Source organism: Eumetopias jubatus, unplaced genomic scaffold (assembly GCF_037043125.1).
Source record: "Eumetopias jubatus isolate StellerSeaLion01/CBP00866 unplaced genomic scaffold, mEumJub1_p1.0 scaffold_3, whole genome shotgun sequence".
Classification (NCBI taxonomy): domain Eukaryota; kingdom Metazoa; phylum Chordata; class Mammalia; order Carnivora; family Otariidae; genus Eumetopias; species Eumetopias jubatus.
In genome coordinates, this window is record NW_028274809.1 from 54,439,550 (window position 1) to 54,460,146 (window position 20,597).

The 20,597-nt window shown below is 39.1% G+C and overlaps 1 protein-coding gene across 1 annotated transcript in view; it reads left to right on the plus strand.

Moving 5' to 3' along the window:
- TTN (titin) overlaps positions 1-20,597 on the plus strand; it is a 268,068-nt gene that overhangs the window by 82,884 nt on the left and 164,587 nt on the right. The window contains 33 exon segments of the mRNA XM_028121746.2: positions 273-554; positions 808-1,086; positions 1,203-1,484; positions 1,631-1,909; positions 2,012-2,299; positions 2,489-2,767; positions 2,863-3,141; positions 3,244-3,522; positions 3,663-3,950; positions 4,091-4,378; positions 5,566-5,847; positions 6,086-6,364; positions 6,798-7,079; positions 7,201-7,479; positions 7,999-8,286; positions 8,396-8,674; positions 8,789-9,067; positions 9,156-9,434; positions 10,240-10,527; positions 10,643-10,930; positions 11,395-11,685; positions 13,652-13,939; positions 14,521-14,613; positions 14,739-15,024; positions 15,830-16,013; positions 16,215-16,304; positions 16,401-16,668; positions 16,779-17,039; positions 18,671-18,880; positions 19,090-19,167; positions 19,269-19,295; positions 19,719-19,778; positions 20,074-20,157. Coding sequence (XP_027977547.2) covers positions 273-554; positions 808-1,086; positions 1,203-1,484; positions 1,631-1,909; positions 2,012-2,299; positions 2,489-2,767; positions 2,863-3,141; positions 3,244-3,522; positions 3,663-3,950; positions 4,091-4,378; positions 5,566-5,847; positions 6,086-6,364; positions 6,798-7,079; positions 7,201-7,479; positions 7,999-8,286; positions 8,396-8,674; positions 8,789-9,067; positions 9,156-9,434; positions 10,240-10,527; positions 10,643-10,930; positions 11,395-11,685; positions 13,652-13,939; positions 14,521-14,613; positions 14,739-15,024; positions 15,830-16,013; positions 16,215-16,304; positions 16,401-16,668; positions 16,779-17,039; positions 18,671-18,880; positions 19,090-19,167; positions 19,269-19,295; positions 19,719-19,778; positions 20,074-20,157 — 7,866 coding nt within the window.

Here is a 20,597-nt window from a genome sequence, read left to right on the forward strand (position 1 = left end):
ATTTATTTTCTGTTATATGGCATTCTGATTTATCTTTACTAAATTTTGATCAAATATCTCTATAATACATTAACTTATATGTTTTAGCTTCTATATCCAAACTACAAAAATAAACTTAACAATTAAATTCTCTATTAAAAGCTTATTTAATAGAAAAACATAACATTTTACCATAAAATTGTCAGAAAATATATTCTTAATTAACCAGTTTAAATATGTATTTATGGGATCTTCAACTACAAACCAAGCTGTTTTTTCCTTTGATTTACTAGAACCTCCCAAGTTTGTTAAGAAACTAGAAGCTTCTAAAGTTGCAAAGCAGGGAGAATCCATCCAACTGGAATGCAAAATAAGTGGTTCCCCAGAAATCAAAGTTGTGTGGTTCCGAAATGACAGTGAACTTCATGAAAGTTGGAAATACAACATGTCATTTGTTAATTCTGTGGCACTTCTTACTATCAATGAAGGCAGCACTGAGGACAGTGGGGACTATATCTGTGAAGCTCATAACGGTGTTGGTGAGGCCAGCTGCAGCACAGCCCTGACCATTAAAGGTTAGAAACACTAAGCTTCCTTCTCCTCTGATTGGATTCTTTCTCAGCAATGTTATGAGCTCCAAAACAAAAAGGCTCACTATGGGGATTTGCTTGCAATTCTTAAACTAGTTTTTGTGAATTGTTATGTCTTGCGTTAGCATACTGTCATATTGTTACACCAATCATTCTTAATAATTCTGGATTCTAAAACATTATCTATCCTTTTTAGTGAGCAAATGTTCTCATCATTTATCTCCTTTTTTTCTGGTAGCACCTCCTGTTTTCACCCAGAAGCCTTCCCCAATAGGAGCTCTTAAAGGTTCTGATGTTATCTTCCAATGTGAAATTTCGGGAACCCCCCCATTTGAAGTGGTGTGGGTTAAAGATCGAAAGCAAGTTCGAAGCAGCAAGAAATTTAAAATCACTTCAAAAAATGTTGATACAAGTCTTCATATCCTTAATCTTGAAGCCTCCGATGTAGGAGAATATCACTGCAAAGCTACTAATGAGGTGGGAAGTGACACGTGTGTTTGCACTGTCAAGTTCAAAGGTTTGTATACGTGGGCACAAAAATCTATGTCTCTTCCTTTCATCTTTTCTTGCTTAACTAATAACTTATGTGGCTGTGATTCTTTTTTTCCTCTAACCACAAATCTCTTTCATTAGAACCCCCACGATTTGTGAAAAAGCTAAGCGACACCTCAACCCTTGTTGGGGATGCTGTTGAGTTACGGGCTATAGTGGAAGGCTTCCAGCCAATTTCTGTTGTCTGGCTGAAAGATAGAGGTGATGTCATCAGAGAGAGTGAAAACACTAGGATTTCATTCATCGATAACGTCGCAACCCTCCAGCTTGGGAGCCCTGAAGCCTCTGATTCTGGAAAATATGTGTGCCAAATCAAAAATGACGCCGGGATGAGAGAATGTTCAGCAGTCTTGACTGTAGTAGGTTAGTAACAAAGTACAACCTGAGAAAAAAATCAAATTGACCCATGATCATCATCTGCAAATACTATTCTTACCCCATTATATATTGCTCACACTCTCAGTTTGGAAGGTGACTTTATTTTCAATGCAATATACTTCTTCTTTTAGAACCAGCCAGAATCGTAGAGAAGCCAGAACCCATGACTGTCACTACTGGAAATCCTTTTGCATTAGAGTGTGTAGTGGCTGGAACACCAGAACTTTCAGTCAAGTGGTTCAAAGATGGGAGAGAATTATCTGCAGACAGCAAACATCACATTACATTCATCAACAAAGTGGCTTCCATTAAAATCCCTTGTGCAGAGATGAGCGACAAGGGGTTATATAGCTTTGAAGTGAAAAACAGTGTTGGTAAAAGTACCTGCTCTGTATCTGTCCATGTGTCGGGTGAGTAGTGTGAGGTCTTTATGAATCTGTCATTTTTCCTGGAAAAAAGAAAAAAGAAAAGAAAGCTTCTCTTTAAATGGAAAACTACCCTTCTCCACACAGATCGAGTTGTGCCTCCTTCCTTCATCCGCAAGCTGAAAGACACGAACGCCATCTTGGGGGCCTCGTTGGTTTTGGAGTGCCGAGTCTCTGGCTCAGCCCCGATTTCAGTTGGCTGGTTTCAGGATGGAAACGAGCTCGTTAGCGGGCCAAAATGCCAGTCCAGCTTTTCGGAAAATGTCTGTACGTTGAACCTGAGCTTATTGGAGCCCTCGGACACAGGCATATACACGTGTGTGGCTGCCAACGTGGCTGGTTCGGACGAATGCTCGGCAGTCCTGACCGTGCAAGGTCAGTGTGCGAGAGGCAGACCGCTGCCACCCTTATGTCTCTTCCGTGGGACGTGGCGCCTGCCTCGCGGGGAGTTTCTTTCCCTTGTCTTCATTTGCAGTCTTAGTTGCCTTTTCTTCGAGGAGCAAAAGCCCATCTCACCTGGATTTCTTTTTTTCTCTTGATCTCTCTCTCCCCTGGGGTATCCAGAACCCCCCTCTTTCGAACAAATCCCCGACTCTGTGGAAGTTTTACCTGGAACGAGCCTCATTTTCACCAGCATCATTAGAGGCTCCCCTCCGTTCAAGGTCAAGTGGTTTAAGGGCAGCAGGGAACTGGTGTCAGGGGAGTCATGCACCATTTCTCTGGAAGATTTTGTGACCGAACTGGAGTTGCTGGAGGTGGAGCCGGTGCAGAGCGGAGACTATTCTTGCCTTGTGACCAATGATGCAGGCAGCGCCTCCTGTACCGCGCATCTCTTTGTGAAAGGTTTGCTCTGTTCTCCGACTCATGTGTCTCTTAAAATCCCTTTCCAAGTCTTCCTTTGAAGATGCCGAGTTCACCCTCATGTTTCCTCCGTACAGAACCCGCCACGTTTGTGAAGAGGCTGGCTGACTTCAGCGTGGAGACAGGCAGCCCCATAGTTCTCGAGGCCACATTTACGGGCACACCTCCCATCTCGGTGAGCTGGATGAAGAATGAGTTCCCTCTCTCACAGTCTCAGAATTGCAGTATTACCATGACAGAAAAATCGACGATCCTGGAAATTACGGAGAGCACTGTAGAGGATTATGCACAGTACAGTTGCCTGATAGAAAATGAGGCTGGTCAAGATATTTGTGAAGCTCTGGTATCTGTCTTAGGTGTGTTAACAAGTTAGCTCTTTTTGTTGCTGTCTTTTCCTTCTTTTAAACCATCCTCTTCAAGTTAGCATGATTGATCGGTTATCATCCTTTGTACCCTAGAACCACCCTATTTCATTGAACCGCTGCAACACGTAGAAGCAACCATCGGAGAACCCATGACTTTACAATGTAAAGTTGATGGAACCCCAGAAATTAGAATTTCTTGGTACAAAGAACACACAAAGCTACGATCAGCTCCTGCATATAAAATGCAATTTAAAAATAATGTCGCCTCTTTGGTAATCAACAAAGTGGATCACAGTGACGTGGGAGAGTATACATGCAAGGCAGACAACAGCGTGGGGGCAGTCGCTTCTTCAGCCGTGCTTGTTATCAAAGGTGATGATGGTTTCGTTTAACAAGTCTTGCTGTGTGCTGACAAACCCATTTTCTTAAAAACATCAAAATTGTAATGGCTTGAAGTATGTCGTGGATGTGTTCTCTCTTGTAAATAAGGATTATCTGTAACTTCTTTACAGAGCGCAAACTTCCACCTTCCTTTGCAAGAAAACTGAAGGATGTTCATGAGACTCTTGGTTTCCCAGTTGCGTTTGAATGTCGTATCAATGGCTCAGAACCTCTTCAAGTGTCTTGGTACAAGGATGGGGTGCTTTTGAAAGATGATTCTAATTTGCAAACATCTTTTGTTCATAACGTAGCAACCCTTCAGATTTTGCAAACTGACCAGAGCCACATCGGTCAGTATAATTGTTCAGCTTCTAATCCTCTTGGAACTGCTTCGTCTAGTGCCAAGCTCATTCTCTCAGGTGAGTAGCCATCACATTACCCTCTTCGTTATAAAAGCTTCACTGCGGTGGGCCACCATAGGACTGGTGCCACTTAGTTTCTGCTCCATGGCTGGGAGCATGAAAACTGAAGTCACCGTGTTGGTCTTCATCCTTTTCAGAGCATGAAGTGCCTCCTTTCTTTGATCTAAAGCCTGTATCGGTAGATCTTGCTCTTGGAGAAAGTGGTTCTTTTAAATGTCATGTAACTGGAACTGCACCCATCAAAATCACTTGGGCCAAAGATAACCGAGAGATTCGCCCTGGAGGCAACTACAAGATGACTTTGGTTGAAAATACTGCCACTCTGACAGTCCTCAAAGTAAGCAAAGGTGATGCCGGGCAATACACCTGCTACGCAAGCAATGTCGCTGGAAAAGACTCTTGTTCTGCTCACCTGGGTGTACAAGGTACCTGTTCCAGTCAAGTAGCAACATCTCTTTTGCGTTTTCAATATCTTGAAATACAGGAGGAAGGGTGTGCTTCAAAGTTATGTTTTAGACCATGGTCTAGTAATTAAAAGAGATCAAATGGATCTAGGGCCTTCCAAATGGGGTCGAGTTTTAACACTTTTTATTAAAAAAATATGAAATGGATAAAACATGGACTTGAATGTCCATTTTCAAAGGCTAAAGATAGAGACTAGGAAAATAGTGAACAAAAGTTTTCACAGAATTGCAAGAAAATCCAAGTTTGAAAGAAATCAGCTTAAGACAAAAAAAAAGGAAGTGATCTCAAATGACTTATTTTCCACAGTTGTTTGTAAATTAATGGATTTTGTTGCTCTGGGGGATAGCAGATCCCAAAAAGCCCCTCAAGAAGAGTCAGCTTGTGCTAACCTCTCCTCCTCCACTAGCCCCCGACTTAAATAATAGAGGAAGCCAGAGGGCCAGGGAGAACATCAATATCCGACATGGTGGAAGGCAACCATATCTTCCTGTACCAAGTTCATGGCTGCCATTGTCATAAATTAAATCCTTAACTCAGTGAGCTACTGATCTAACCCATTAGAGAACTTTTGAGGGTTTTTGTGGTGATATTTTGTAGATATCACGTAGAAGCAACCATCAGAGAACCCACGACTTTACAATGTAAAGTTGATGGAACCCCAGAAATTAGAATTTCTTGGTACAAAGAACACACAAAGCTACGATCAGCTCCTGCATATAAAATGCAATTTAAAAATAATGTCGCCTCTTTGGTAATCAACAAAGTGGATCACAGTGATGTGGGAGAGTATACATGCAAGGCAGACAACAGCGTGGGGGCAGTCACTTCTGATCTTGCACTAAAGATAAGATTCTTTTGCTGGGAGGAGGATCACACAATATAGATTAATGTATTTTCCTCCCTTCCATTTGCAATAACATTTCGTGTAGGTGCTTACACACATTTTATTTTAAGAAATTTCTACTTAGATTCAACTTAACCATTCTTAACTACTAATTATGAACTATTCTTCCTTGAACTGCATCAAATAAATATGTTTTCTGGAGTTAAAGACCTCTCCAACACAGGGATTCCTTTTTTCACTTCCTCTTGAGTTATCCATGTCTTTTCCATCCCTTAATTTGTGTTTTCCCTCTTGGTTCCATAGAACCACCCAGGTTCATTAAGAAGCTAGAACCCTCAAGAATTGTGAAACAGGATGAATACACAAGATATGAATGTAAAATAGGAGGGTCTCCAGAAATCAAAGTTTTATGGTACAAAGACGAGACTGAAATTCAAGAGAGCAGTAAATTCAGAATGTCATTTCTCAACTCGGTGGCAGTGATGGAAATGCACAACCTCAGTGTTGAGGACAGCGGAGACTACACATGTGAGGCCCGCAATGCAGCGGGCAGTGCAAGCAGCAGCACTTCCTTAAAAGTTAAAGGTCAGATCTTACTCTTCCTTTGTGTTTTTCACATTGGACTCCTCTCTAGCTGTCCTCTCAGGTCGCTGTTTGACTCTCCAGCAATGTCTTAAAATTTTTGAAGGATACAGTCAAAAATTGAAAGTGATGTTTTCTGTCTGTGATGGAATGGAAAACTGATTCTTACTTGAAACTATATGCTTACAGAATACATCCTGATTTTCCTTTCTTTTCTAACTCAATTACCTTCCAATTGTAGAACCACCCGTTTTCCGCAAAAAGCCTCATCTCATTGAGACGCTGAAAGGAGCTGATGTTCATCTTGAATGTGAGCTTCAGGGTACTCCCCCATTTCAAGTTTCTTGGCATAAAGATAAGAGAGAACTTAGAAGTGGCAAGAAGTACAAGATCATGTCTGAGAACTTCTTGACGAGTATTCACATCCTGAATGTCGATGCTGCAGACATGGGGGAATACCAGTGCAAAGCCACCAATGATGTGGGGAGTGACACTTGTGTTGGTTCTATCACACTGAAAGGTTAGAGCAGCCTCATTCTTTTCTGTCTGCCATTTCCCTTCTTATTTTCTTCCCTCCAATTTTAACGTTCTATTGGCTTCTTAGTGATTGCCCAGTCCTTTATCACTAGCTGTGTCTTCTACTTTCCCTTTTCTCTCTTCTAAATCCTTTGATGTTTAGTGTGCATCCCACATCTGAATCCTACCAAATATCATTTTAGATGGTTTTTCCAATGGATTTCATTGAACTCAGAAAACTGGAGAGGACGAGACATTTGATTCTTTTGGCTTAATATAAACTCTAATATGTCCCTGCTCCCACTCAACAAAAATACCTTTTACTTAAGAAATGGAAACAGCATATTATCACTAGTGGAAGTCCTAGCATTGCATGGCTTGAGGGAGGTGTACTACTAGCCCCACACGTTTTAAACGATTTGTGTCTTTTTCATCAGCACCACCAAGATTTGTGAAGAAGCTCAGTGACGTTTCTACCATCGTTGGTGAAGAAGTTCAGCTGCAGACTACTATTGAAGGCGCTGAGCCAATATCAGTCGTGTGGTTCAAAGATAAAGGGGAGATTGTTAGAGAAAGTGACAACATATGGGTTTCTTATTCAGAAAACATTGCAACCCTACAGTTTGCAAGAGCAGAAATAGCCAATGCTGGGAAGTACACCTGTCAGATCAGAAATGATGCTGGAATGCAAGAGTGCTTTGCCACACTATCTGTTCTTGGTTAGTATGAGTAGAATAGAACATTACCATGAATACAAAGTACAGACTTACTAGTATCTGTGTTTTCTTTAGCTTTTCAGTTTGAATGTAAATTTTGAATGTAATTTCTATCTCGTTCCAGAACCTGCAGCGATCGTGGAAAAGCCAGAATCCATAAGAGTTACAACAGGAGATACCTGTACCTTGGAGTGCACAGTCACAGGCACACCCGAACTCAGTACCAAGTGGTTTAAGGATGGAAAAGAACTGACAAGTGACAGCAAATACAAAATAAGCTTCTTCCACAAAGTATCTGGCCTTAAGATTATCAATGTGGCACCTAGTGACAGTGGCATATACAGTTTCGAGGTGCAAAACCCTGTGGGCAAAGACAGCTGTACAGCCTCAGTTCAAGTTTCAGGTTGGTTGGTGGGCCTTTTATTTCAGTGGTATCATAATGTAGTTCCTGATTTACATATGTGTGTTTGGGAAGTTCCATTGTCTTCAGAGGGACATGAGTCTGACCTCCTCTGCATCAGCAAAATCAGGGGTTACATCCGCGTAGAGTTAGAAGAAAACCAAGTTCCAAAGTTAGATCCCTTTCTCATGGAGAAATTTCCACAATTCAGAATGGTAGGAGTAAAATTTATCCTATCCTGGAGAAGGATAAAGTTGTCTTTAACTATCACTTATGCTGGAATAATCCACCATATAATGGTTCACAGTGATGAGAGACCAAAACCCCTCCCACGTCAGCTAGCACATCTTGCCCATTGATTCTCAAGGCTTTCAACCGTGTGAACCCAGAGGGAATTCTTCGATACCCTTGCAAGAAAGCCCAGTGGATCTAGGGGTATTCCATCAAAAAGACAATAATTCTCTTTTCAAATCATTTTATAACTGATGTTCCTTGTTTGTTTCATTTTTTTATCACATTCAGACCGAATTGTTCCTCCTTCATTCACAAGAAAATTGAAAGAGACGAATGGTCTGTCTGGTTCCTCAGTTGTCATGGAGTGCAAAGTCTACGGGTCACCGCCAATCTCTGTCTCCTGGTTCCATGAAGGAAATGAGATCAGCAGTGGAAGGAAATACCAGACCACCCTGACAGATAACACCTGTGCTTTAACTGTGAACACACTAGAAGAATCAGATGCCGGTGACTACACATGTGTAGCTACTAACGTGGCCGGTTCTGATGAATGCAGTGCTCCTTTGACCGTGAGAGGTCAGTTAAAATGACAGGAAAATAGAACTGCATTTCATAATGTATTAAGCATGTTTATCATCAAAATTCAAAAATATTAAATTGCTCTTGGTATGTGATTTTTGTTTAGAGCCACCATCCTTTGTTCGGAAACCTGAGGCCATGGACGTGTTAACCGGAGCCAATGTAACTTTCACAAGCATCGTAAAAGGAACACCTCCTTTCAGCGTCAGCTGGTTCAAGGGTAGCAGTGAACTAGTACCAGGGGACAGGTGTAATGTATCTCTGGAGGATTCCGTCGCTGAGCTGGAGTTGTTTGATGTAGAGACAACACAGAGTGGAGAATATACCTGCATAGTTAGTAATGAAGCTGGCAGAGTTTCTTGTACGACACATCTCTATGTAAAAGGTTTGTTTGACTGCTAGTCCGCATTTTTACAACTGACATATGTGAAGTAACAGCTGTGTCTATATCTGAATGTATGTGTGTTTGATTTCGTATTTTCCCATTTGCTTACTACAGCCCCAGTCAAATTTGTGAAAAGGCTCAATGACTACAGCATAGAGAAAGGAAAACCCCTGATTCTAGAGGGCACGTACACTGGAACTCCTCCCATTTCAGTTACATGGAAGAAAAATGGTATAAGTATAACTCCTTCTCAGAGGTGTAATATAACCACAACCAAAAAATCTGCAATCCTGGAAATTCCAAGTAGCACAGTGGAGGATGCAGGACAGTACAACTGCTACATTGAAAATGCTTCTGGAAAAGATTCCTGTTCAGCACAAATACTGATATTAGGTTTGTTATGATCCCTCCTTCATAGCATCATATATGAATAATCATTCTGGTGTGTCTCTTCGTGACTAATTATCTCTCTTGCCTGCAGAACCACCATATTTTGTCAAGCAGTTGGAGCCTGTTAAGGTGACCGTTGGAGATTCTGCCTCTTTACAATGTCAAATTGCTGGGACGCCTGAAATTGGGGTGTCTTGGTACAAAGGAGATACAAAATTAAGACCTACTGCCACCTGCAAAATGCATTTTAGGAACAATGTTGCTACACTGGTTTTCAACCAGGTTGATAGTAATGACAGTGGAGAATATATCTGCAGAGCTGAAAACAGCGTGGGAGAAATTTCTTCATCAACGTTCCTTACTGTCCAAGGTGATTGCAGTGTTTTAAAAGTGAATGGATTTGTGTTTCTTTTGAAGACGATTTAAAATATCTGGCGAAGGTCTTTTTAAGAAAATCTTGCCCGGGGGTGCCTGGGTGGCTCAGTTGGTTAAGCGACTGCCTTCGGCTCGGGTCATGATCCTGGAGTCCCGGGATCGAGTCCCGCATCGGGCTCCCTGCTCAGCAGGGAGTCTGCTTCTCCCTCTGACCTTCCTCCCTCTCATGCTCTCTCTCTACCATTCTCTCTCTCTCTCAATAAATAAAAATCTTTAAAAAAAAAAAAAAAGAAAAGAATCTTGCCCAAGGCAAAAATGTTCTGCTTAAGAAATTCTGTCTACAGTTAGTGGCTCATCCTTTTCTGTAGCTGGGAGAGATAAGAGAACTAAATCTTCATTTGGATGGAACATATCACTTGTGTCTATCATTAAATCTTTCAGAAAAATGAGTAACCATATTTTTAAAATTTCACTTCATGAGTGTCCCACAAGGCAGTCTTAAGAAGTGGGAGAATCTGCTGCGTGCCTGGAGATGTACCTTAAACCAATCAATTACTCTGTGGGCTTACAAGGAGTATTTTTGTACCTAGTATGCATTAGGGTGACCACAGAGTGAAAATTTTGCCCCGAAAGTTTGTAAGTTTTTCTTTGTGTCCAAGTTAATTCAAGAGCTGTTAGTACCTCTCTCCTAATATTTTTATAGACATACTATTATCTATACAGCAGTCACTGTGAGAAGGATATTCAGCAAATTAAAAATATATCCAGAAGTACTCATTATTTTAATTCTGTTCCTACAGAGCAAAAACTGCCACCGTCATTTTCTCGGCAGTTGCGAGATGTTCAAGAAACAGTCGGACTGCCAGTTGTGTTTGAATGTACCATACGTGGATCAGAACCTATCTCGGTGTCTTGGTATAAAGATGGCAAGCCGTTGAAAGATGGCCCAAATGTACAAACATCATTTTTAGATAACGTGGCCACTCTCAACATCTTTAAAACAGACCGGAGCCTTGCGGGCCAGTATTCTTGCATAGCTACGAATCCCATAGGGTCTGCTTCCTCCAGTGCCAGGCTCATGCTCACAGGTTTGTGGCTGCTTCAACTTCTTTCTGTCATCAAAATTAAGGAGAAAACACCACTGTTTCTATAAAGTGGGGTGGCTATGGAGCCTGAAACTGTGTCCTTCTGCTCTGTTTTTAGAGGGGAAGAATCCACCCTTCTTTGACATCACCGTCACCCCTGTGGATGCTGTGGTTGGGGACAGTGCTGACTTTGAGTGCCACGTTACTGGGACACAACCAATAAAGGTCGCCTGGGCCAAAGACAACAGAGAGATACGAAGTGGCGGAAACTACCAGATCAGTTACCTGGAAAACACTGCCCACCTGACAATTCTGAAAGTAGACAAGGGAGACTCTGGGCAATATACCTGCTATGCTGTGAATGAAGTGGGAAAGGACTCATGCACAGCTCGACTTAATATAAAAGGTATCGTTTATTTTGCATAATCACTTCCTATTCTTTCCCAAGGGTGCAGTTTCTATTAGGGCAGTGAAATTTAGGACAGTTTTAAACAAATGACATAAAAATATTGAAGAAGAAATAAGTTTCTCTAGAGAACAAGTGATCTTTTTAAATCCATATTTTTCTAAAACTCTATATATCCTACATAACCCTAAGACCACCCTCTTCTTCTTTTAGTTTTTACAACTGTGTGGTTCTGTAAATGGCCATAAGTTATTTTTATCATTTATCCCATAAATCAGAGAACAGTTTAGAATAAGCCTGTGGAATGAGGCAGAAATGTTTAGAAACATACACTGATTCACTGTATTTAGTTAGCATTAATTTTTTTTTAACTTTTAATGTACAATAGGACTTTTTCCTGAAAAGCCTCCTATCAGTAACCTGCTTCTGGCTTCCATTTCATATATCCTTGCAATTTCTTGCAGAACGGCTCATCCCACCAAGTTTCACTAAAAAGCTCTCAGAGACCGTTGAGGAAACGGAAGGGAATTCTTTCAGACTCGAGGGTCGCGTTGCCGGTTCCCAGCCTATAACGGTTGCATGGTACAAGAATAACATAGAGATACATCCAACTTCTAACTGTGAGATTATATTCAAGAACAACACGCTCCTGCTGCACATCAAGAAGGCGGGCAAGAGCGATGCTGGTTTGTACACATGCAAAGTGTCAAATGATGCAGGCTCTGCTCTATGTACATCTTCAATTGTCATCAAAGGTGAGTCAACTTTGCTGCCCCCAGCCTCCTCCAGTGTTCTTATTGCCTGTTAGCTAGGCCTGTGCATTTCTTCTTTAACTCTGTTGGCCAAGTAAGTTCTAGCAGATACATAGTTGACTCTTGAACAACTGGGAGGCTAGGATCACTGACCAATCCCGGTGTAACTTTTGACTCTTCCAAAACTTTACTGATAGCATCCTGTTGACTGGAGGCCTTACCAATAATGCAAACAGTTGATTATATATTCTTATAATACAGTGAGCTAGAGAAAAGAACACATCCGTATATAGGTGGACCCGAGCTGTTCAAACCCATGTTGTTTAAGGGCTAACAGTAAATATACATGATGTCATTGGCTTGCCATAATTCCACATATATTTACTTGAAATACATACTATTTGTAATTTATTTACATGGCCAGCAAAGTAGGTGTTATATAATAAATGGACTAAAATCTTAGCATGTGAATCATATCCCAAAATTCTCTCAGGCAGTTAGAAATCTAAGTCTACTTGGAAATTCATGCCTCAGTAATATGTAAATTTTTATGAAGCATGTTTCTTTTGAAAAATTCTTAAGTTTTCATCATGGAAAACTGCATTAGCTTTGCTTCTTAGAAGTTATATCACATTCTGAAACATTCTCTTTTCTATTTCTAAAGGATTATTGTTTGACATACATTGCCCAAAGCTTTTAGCCTGTAAATGAATATTGATCCCAGACAAAAGAGTAAAATTTGCTCAAAAGGAAAAAAAAAAAGATGAGAGGAAATATGCTGCATATTATTATAGAAGATGTATTTACATATATAGTCCTAACTTGAGGGAAAGAAATAGACTGTATCTTTTAAGGAGATCCTTTTTTTCTGATCCTCTGACCATAAAATGGCTTCATCCAGATGATTATGATGCAGATTCATCAAAATCACCTTACAAGACAATTTTCTTGGAGCAGCTTGGAGTTGATTACCAACTCTGATGTGATATAGTTGGCCATTTCAGGGTGCATGCATAGATAATAGGCTAATACCAGGAATGGGCTGGTGTCATTGAGTTGTCTTAACTTAAAATGACACTCATTTTATAGAATTTAAGTGCATTTAGTTTTAAAATATGTTTAATAAAACAAAAAATGTATCCTTAGCGGTGGCTTATATTTATTATTTACATCCGTGGTGGTTTTGCCATTGAGTAGATAAGTACTTTGTATCACATTCTGAAGCTATTTCTTGGTAGAATAAAAAAAAATCACATGTTTTGATCATTACAATCATGAATATTGCCTTATGTTTATATCTAATTCTCAGAATCATTGAATAAAACCATTACATAATACTGAGTTGTACACGGCCTTCCTACCATGTTACCTGTATATTCCTCATTGGTTTTCAGTTGAACACTGAGCTTCAGCTGCTGTTTCCTTTGGGCAAAGATTAGATTTTAAATGCTACTATAGCTGCATTTCATAGCTAAAGATGAAAATCACATATTACGATGTGGGCTCACAGATTACTCAAATGTTGGCTTTCTTTCCCAGAGGGTGGCAAGAACTGCTGCTCTAGATGAGCAGAATTCCCCAGGAGGCCCTTCTTTCTTAGGGCACAGCAAAAATGCAGCTATATGCAGGTGCGAGAGAATCAATAGTGGGCTATATGGCACAGAAGTTTATAGGAACTGCCAGCTGCCATGTTTGCGATGCTTAATCAGGACACAGAGGCTTGCATGATTTTTGGTCAACATGGCATCCGTTCTTTGCTTGTTTTTCAACCTTTATCTTTAAAAACTCCAACAAATGTAACTATTGTCTTCAGAGAGGAATCAACCTTGATTCAGTTACTGATTCCGTTCTATAGCAACCGGTACTACTGGTATTACCCGTTAGAGGCAAAACTGGCTTCTTTTCTGGAATTTAAAACTTTTTTGCCTTTGCGTTCCTTTTAAGCTTAAAACTATCTTTGTAATTCCAGAACCTAAGAAGCCACCTGTGTTTGATCAGCACCTTCCTCCAGTAACAGCAAGTGAAGGAGAATTTGTGCAGCTCAGCTGCCACGTGCAGGGATCAGAGCCGATCAGGATCCAGTGGTTGAAGGCTGGGAGGGAAGTAAAGCCCTCAGACAGGTGCAGCTTCAGCTTTGCCGGCGGGACCGCCGTGCTGGAACTGAAGGATGTGGCTAAAGCAGATTCGGGAGATTATGTGTGCAAAGCTTCAAATGTGGCTGGAAGTGACACTTCAAAATCCAAAGTGACCATCAAAGGTACAGATACCTCAGAAGTAGTCCAATTAAGCCAGTGACCGGTCCCATTTATTTGCTTATTACAACTTCAATAAGAATGGAATTCAATTTTTAGAAACATCAGTTATTGCTCATTTGCAATTTATAGCCTCCTTGTTATAACTGAAGTATTAGATAATTTAATGGAAGTAATTTTGATACAGATCATCTGACATTACCCCAAGTTCATCAACCTGTTTCTTGTACCTCTTTCCACCATATCCAAGAAGGTGTAACTAAGTTCCAAAAATGATGCTCTGATAATGTGACATGAGGAAATCTGCTGTCATAGTCCTGGAGGAAATCTGTCGAATAAAGCCAAGTCTAGAAATATAAAATTGGACACTGCTATTATGATTGTAGTTCAACCTGCATGTGAAAGCTGCCACTAGTTATAAATGCCTATGAAACTGCTTTATCTTCCGTAGTCCACTCTTGTACATAGCGAGTTGTAGAGTGAATGATGTCTTTGACAATGCCAAATTCCTAAAGCTTATTTTACGGAGGAATTATTCCGATTTTAAGGTAACTGTAATAACAAAACATGTAAATGTGTCTTTCAGACAAACCAGCCACAGTCCCAGCAGCTAAGAAAGGGGCAGTAGATGGGAAACTCTTCTTCGTGTCAGAACCTCAGAGTATCAGAGTCGTAGAAAGTAAGTACTTTGTGAACCAGTACATCTTCATCTACCTTGTATAATTTTACAGTCGATTTAATTTTGGAAGAACTGATTTGGGAAAATTAGGTTTTTTAAATTCATTTGCTTTCATTCTTCCTTAGAAACCACCGCAACATTCATTGCAAAAGTTGGAGGTGATCCAATCCCAAATGTTAAATGGACAAAAGGGAAATGGAGGCAACTGAACCAGGGCGGTCGCATTCTTATCCACCAGAAAGGCGATGAAGCAAAGCTGGAGATTAGGGACACCACAAAAACCGATTCTGGATTGTATCGGTGTGTCGCATTTAATAAACATGGCGAAATTGAAAGTAATGTTAACCTACAGGTGGATGAAAGGAAGAAACAGGAGAAGATTGAAGGAGATCTGAGAGCAATGCTGAAAAAGTAAGTTCAATTAAAAAAAAAAACCACACATGGTCATTTTCCATTCACAAAAGAGATCTCTCAAGAGGCATGGGCCATCCCCTCCAAGATGCTGATGGTAAATGAACATAAGCACACAGACATTCTCACAAAAGCATATAAGCAAACACCCAATATTTGGGCATAGGTTAGCAGTTCATGAAGATCAGTTTCTGAATGATCATAAAGTTTTGAGAAGGAAGTGAATTTTTATTAAAATTTTAGACAAAGGAAATGGCTAACGGAGAACTTTGTATGTGTCTCAATATGGAATTTTTGTTTCTATGTAGTATTTCTCGTATTCTGAATTCTCTTCTAGATCAAAACTTGAAACATTTCCATAATTACCAATACTTTCAACACAAATTATGTTTCATCATAGGCGATTATTAAATTAATCAACATTTGCTTTCCACACATCTTTCCCATGACATATGATATGTATCCCTTATTAATGCTTTCCATTGCTGTTACTGCTTTTCCTTTTAATTATTTCATTAGACTCTTTGGTAGTAAAATTTACAAATATATATTCTTTCTTAAATTCATTGATTAAATTTCAGTACTTTGTTACAATGGTCCAATCTTAATCTACTTCATCACCAAACCCACATTTTTATTTTTTATTGTGAACGCGGTAAAACTCATTTCTTGAACAAAGGACATAGCACTATGCCTTCGTGAGGGGAACAAAAAGCTTAATGGTACTTATGATCTTTAAATGTTGATAGGCAGTTCAAAATAAGTAGAAGACAGGTGACTTATGTTTATTTCTGATTTCATTTAGGACTCCAGTCTTAAAAAAAGGATCTGGAGAAGAAGAGGAAATCGATATCCTGGAACTTCTCAAAAATGTTGATCCTAAAGAATATGAAAAATATGCCCGCATGTATGGAATCACTGACTTCCGAGGTCTTCTTCAAGCATTTGAACTGCTAAAGCAAAGTCAAGAAGAAGAGACACATAGATTGGTATGATCTTTTGTGTATAGCATCATCTTAAAAATTTACATTTGAAACATCTAATATATATCCATTGAATTCCAGAACCCTACAGCTATATGAGATCATTTAATGTAACCTAAGCAGCATCAGTAATGGAAGCTGAATATAATCCTGCATCCTCTAATTCAATTTTTTCCATATGTAATACTTCTACTTTTTCCTTCTCAGGAAATTGAGGAAATAGAGAAGTCAGAGAAGGATGAAAAGGAATTTGAAGAACTTGTATCATTTATTCAGCAAAGGCTATCACAGACAGAGGTAAAGTGAATCATGAAGATAATACAGTGAACAGATTGTTACTGGGAATTATGAGAGAAGGAGTGACTAATGTGTGTTAATTCTTTATTCTCCTAGCCTGTCACTCTGATCAAGGACATTGAGAATCAGACAGTTTTGAAAGATGATGATGCTTTGTTTGAAATTGACATTAAGATTAATTATCCAGAAATCAAGCTTTCATGGTACAAAGGGACTGAAAAACTGGAACCCAGTGATAAATTTGAAATAAATATCGATGGTGATCGGCATACACTCAGAGTCAAAAACTGTCAACTTAAAGATCAGGGCAATTATAGATTGGTGTGTGGTCCACACATCGCTAGTGCTAAACTAACTGTAATTGGTAAGTAAAAAGCATTTTATTAAGAAAAAAATAAACTTGTGAGATTCACTTACTATTGAGCACATCTGCATGTGATATCAAACAAAATGTTTTCTGTGTCATACCTGCAGAGCCTGCTTGGGAACGGCATCTTCAGGATGTTACTTTGAAAGAAGGCCAGACTTGCACCATGACATGCCAATTTTCCGTGCCAAACGTAAAATCTGAATGGTTCAGAAATGGCAGAATCCTTAAGCCCCAAGGTAGACATAAGACAGAAGTGGAACACAAAGTCCATAAGCTGACCATTGCAGATGTTCGAGCAGAAGACCAGGGGCAGTACACCTGCAAATATGAAGACCTTGAAACTTCAGCAGAGCTCAGAATTGAAGGTGGGTGAACGGCCATGGCTGGGGTTATTAGTGCCCAGGTCAGGGGCAAACGTGGTGCAGGACCCCTCCCGCGGCCGCCCTGCCATTACACATATTCCAAAGTGGTCGTGTGTTCTCCTTTCCTAGCACACACTCACAGCATTCATTCACATCTCAAGATGCACACGAAATCAAAAGGGAAATGTTCACCCAAGTGCCGGATCTTTTGCGTGAGTTTTCTTGACCAAGGGCAGATTTCAATCCAAATGAAGACATGACTGTCTAACAGTTATTTAAATTCTGTAATTCTGCTAAATTCAATCGTTCTTTATAATTTTACTAAATTGCATAATTCTCACATCTATGATTCTCATTCTAAGACAGAGATCTTGGAAATGACCAGATTTCATAGCTGTAGCTAAAAGATCTTGGCTAACTGTAATAGATCTAAAAAAAAATCTATTTTGTTTATAGAAATTAATTTGAATCTACTTGTCTGAAACTTACTAGATAAAATTAACAACAGATGTCATGCGTGATTAGCAGCTATTTTTCGAAAATAACTATTTTATGTGAGGATTGTATTCCAACCTTCTAAATCTTTGAAATAAAGGGAAATCTCAGGATTTAGGAGCAATATTTATCTCCTAATCTTTTGATCATATGCACTGTCTGAAGACACCCTTGGACTGTAATGATAACATCTACTTCCAGTGGGTGCCCATTTATAGTTGTTGAAATAAAACTTTATAAGACTTAGTTACACGAACATTTCAACTTCTCTGACTTGCTTTAAGTGGATATCAATGCCTGGTTGTATTTTAAGGTTCAAAAATTTTTAGTAGGTTTCCATATAAAGGATCCAGTTGAAACCACTTCTCATTTTTTAAATAATTGCATTCTTATATGATCCTTCAAAAAATAAAAGGCTCACCAGAGTACTTATGATGTCTCAGATGTTCTTGATATTGTTATACATTGAATTCCAGACTTCTAGATAAAATTCTGCAAAGGACCTTCTGCAGCCCATTCTCCTACTAACTACCCCTGCCATTCATTCCCAGGGGCACGGGGGCATGGCCCCTTTGTGCATGGCCACAGGTGTTTACAGAGCAGGTTTCAGAACTCTTAAAAATGAACCATCTGAAATTTAGAAGTTCAGACTTCCTCTTGAGTTTAAAATTATTTCACAAGGAAAGTTATAACATAGTAGGTAATAAACAATTCTAGGTCCTGAATAGCAAAATTCTTTTACAGAAAAAAGAATTTCAAAGTGGAATAAGTTACAGAGTAAAATTAAGTTTATGTTCCCTTTATTTTGAACCCCCAATTTCACTAACATTTTTAAAGTTTAATTTGACTTTAGGGTCATAAGCCCCTTTGACTATTGCCTCTGTGCAAATATTTTAAGGGCTCCCAGGGATTTCTTTACACTTTCCTACATTGGTTCTGAAGAAATACACTTAAGTATTGGGATAATTTCTTGCTACTGATGCATAAAAGAGCACTTTCTTTTTGTTTTATATTTTCAGCCTTTGTTATTTTTCTAGTTGGATACATAGGTGGAGGCTTTAAATACCTGAGGGGAAAGCACGGTGAAAAGCCTTCCCCCCTATACAATCTAACTTGGAATCTTCTTTGTACTTAAACAGCTGAACCAATTCAGTTTACGAAACGCATACAGAACATTGTGGTGAGCGAGCATCAGTCTGCCACCTTTGAATGCGAAGTGTCCTTTGATGATGCTATTGTAACATGGTACAAAGGACCAACAGAACTGACCGAGAGCCAGAAGTACAACTTTAGGAATGATGGTCGCTGCCATTATATGACCATTCACAATGTGACCCCAGATGATGAAGGTAATTTAGTTGATGGCATCTCCGTGAATATATAATTTAAATCTTGTCTGTTTTATATATTCTACCCTAGCTTACACTTACACTCTGTAATTCTATATAGAATATATTTTTTTAGGAAAGAGAAGGATAAATAAATCCATACTGTATTTAAATAAAAAAGTGTTATTTATAAATGTATCAGAAAACAAAAGTTTGATGATTCTTCTTAGGTGTCTATTCAGTAATTGCTCGACTGGAACCGAGAGGTGAAGCAAGAAGCACAGCAGAACTGTACTTAACAACCAAAGGTCAGAAAATTCCCCATTTAAGCCACATTGCAATCCCTGAAACAAACAATCCTGCCCAGACAACTCTAAATACAAAAATGTCATTTTTTTTTCTTTTGCAGAAATCAAGCTTGAGATGAAGCCTCCTGGTAAGTTTAAAAAAACAAAACAAAACCTTGCTCAAATATATTCAGTAGAATTTTGTAAATGATAGAAGCCAAACTGAAATGTCTAAAAATATGATTTGGGTTTTTCAGTAAGATATTATTTGGCAAAATAATTTTCAGGAAATAATATAAATGTTAGGCTTTGGGAGCTTGGGAAATTAGAGATAATAAGGTCTCATTCAGCTGATATCTAGGATATTGCCAAAATTGTGTGGCCATAGAACAGAACCAATTTTCACAGGGAATAAACATGCCTATGTGGGGGCATACAAAAGAACCCTAATTATCTCCGTATCTATGTATTAGATTCTGCTGTTGGACACACCTGACAAACACATCTTAATTGTCTAATAAATATCTGTGGTTTCAGTCCCTCTATGCTTACCCTTAATTGTTCCTTTCCAGATATTCCTGACTCCAGAGTTCCAATCCCAACCATGCCTATCAGAGCAGTACCTCCAGAAGGTAAGACCCAGCACAACACCTGCGCTTGCAGCAACAATATTCTATATATACCTCTAGGAAATTAGTGATGCCAAACCACAGTAGAGAGCCAGAGCACAGCCTTGCATGTCATATTCTTCACTGTGTAATTAAAAATCAAAGCAAGAGAGTAGTAACAATTATATGTGCTATTTATTTGCTCTGATTGATGAATTGGTACTATAACACCTTTGATTACTGAAAGGAATGTGTAAGACTTTTCATTATACTTCACACATAAAAACCAAACCATGATGATGGCATTTCTTTTCTCCAGAAATCCCTCCTATGGTTGTTCCTCCTATTCCTCTGTTGCTACCATCACCTGAAGAAAAGAAACCACCAGCAAAACGCATTGAAGGTATTTATTTTATGTTATCTACCTAAATGTCAAAATATACAATCAACTATCGCAGACCTGGAAAATGTTGTCTAATGCCACATGTTGGCCCTCTAGTTGCCAATAGGTTGAATTGCCTTTCAAAATGTAAATTACTTGCTCTAAATGTGCAAGACATGTGATTAAACTCTGAAAATCAGACAAACCAAATGCAATGCTTAATGTTAAAATATTTTATCTTAATGTAACCACTGAAACATTAATGGCAAATCTATTTCACATTTCATATTTTATATATTTTAACTATATGTAACTATATAACAATAAAATAATTAACTTCTAGTGAAGCTTCTGGAAATAAACCATACTGGTTTATAGTCATGTTGCAAGTTACAGTGGTTTCTTCTCAATTACAATGTTAACACCTTTTTTTAAAATTGCTATTTTGTTACAAAAATGTG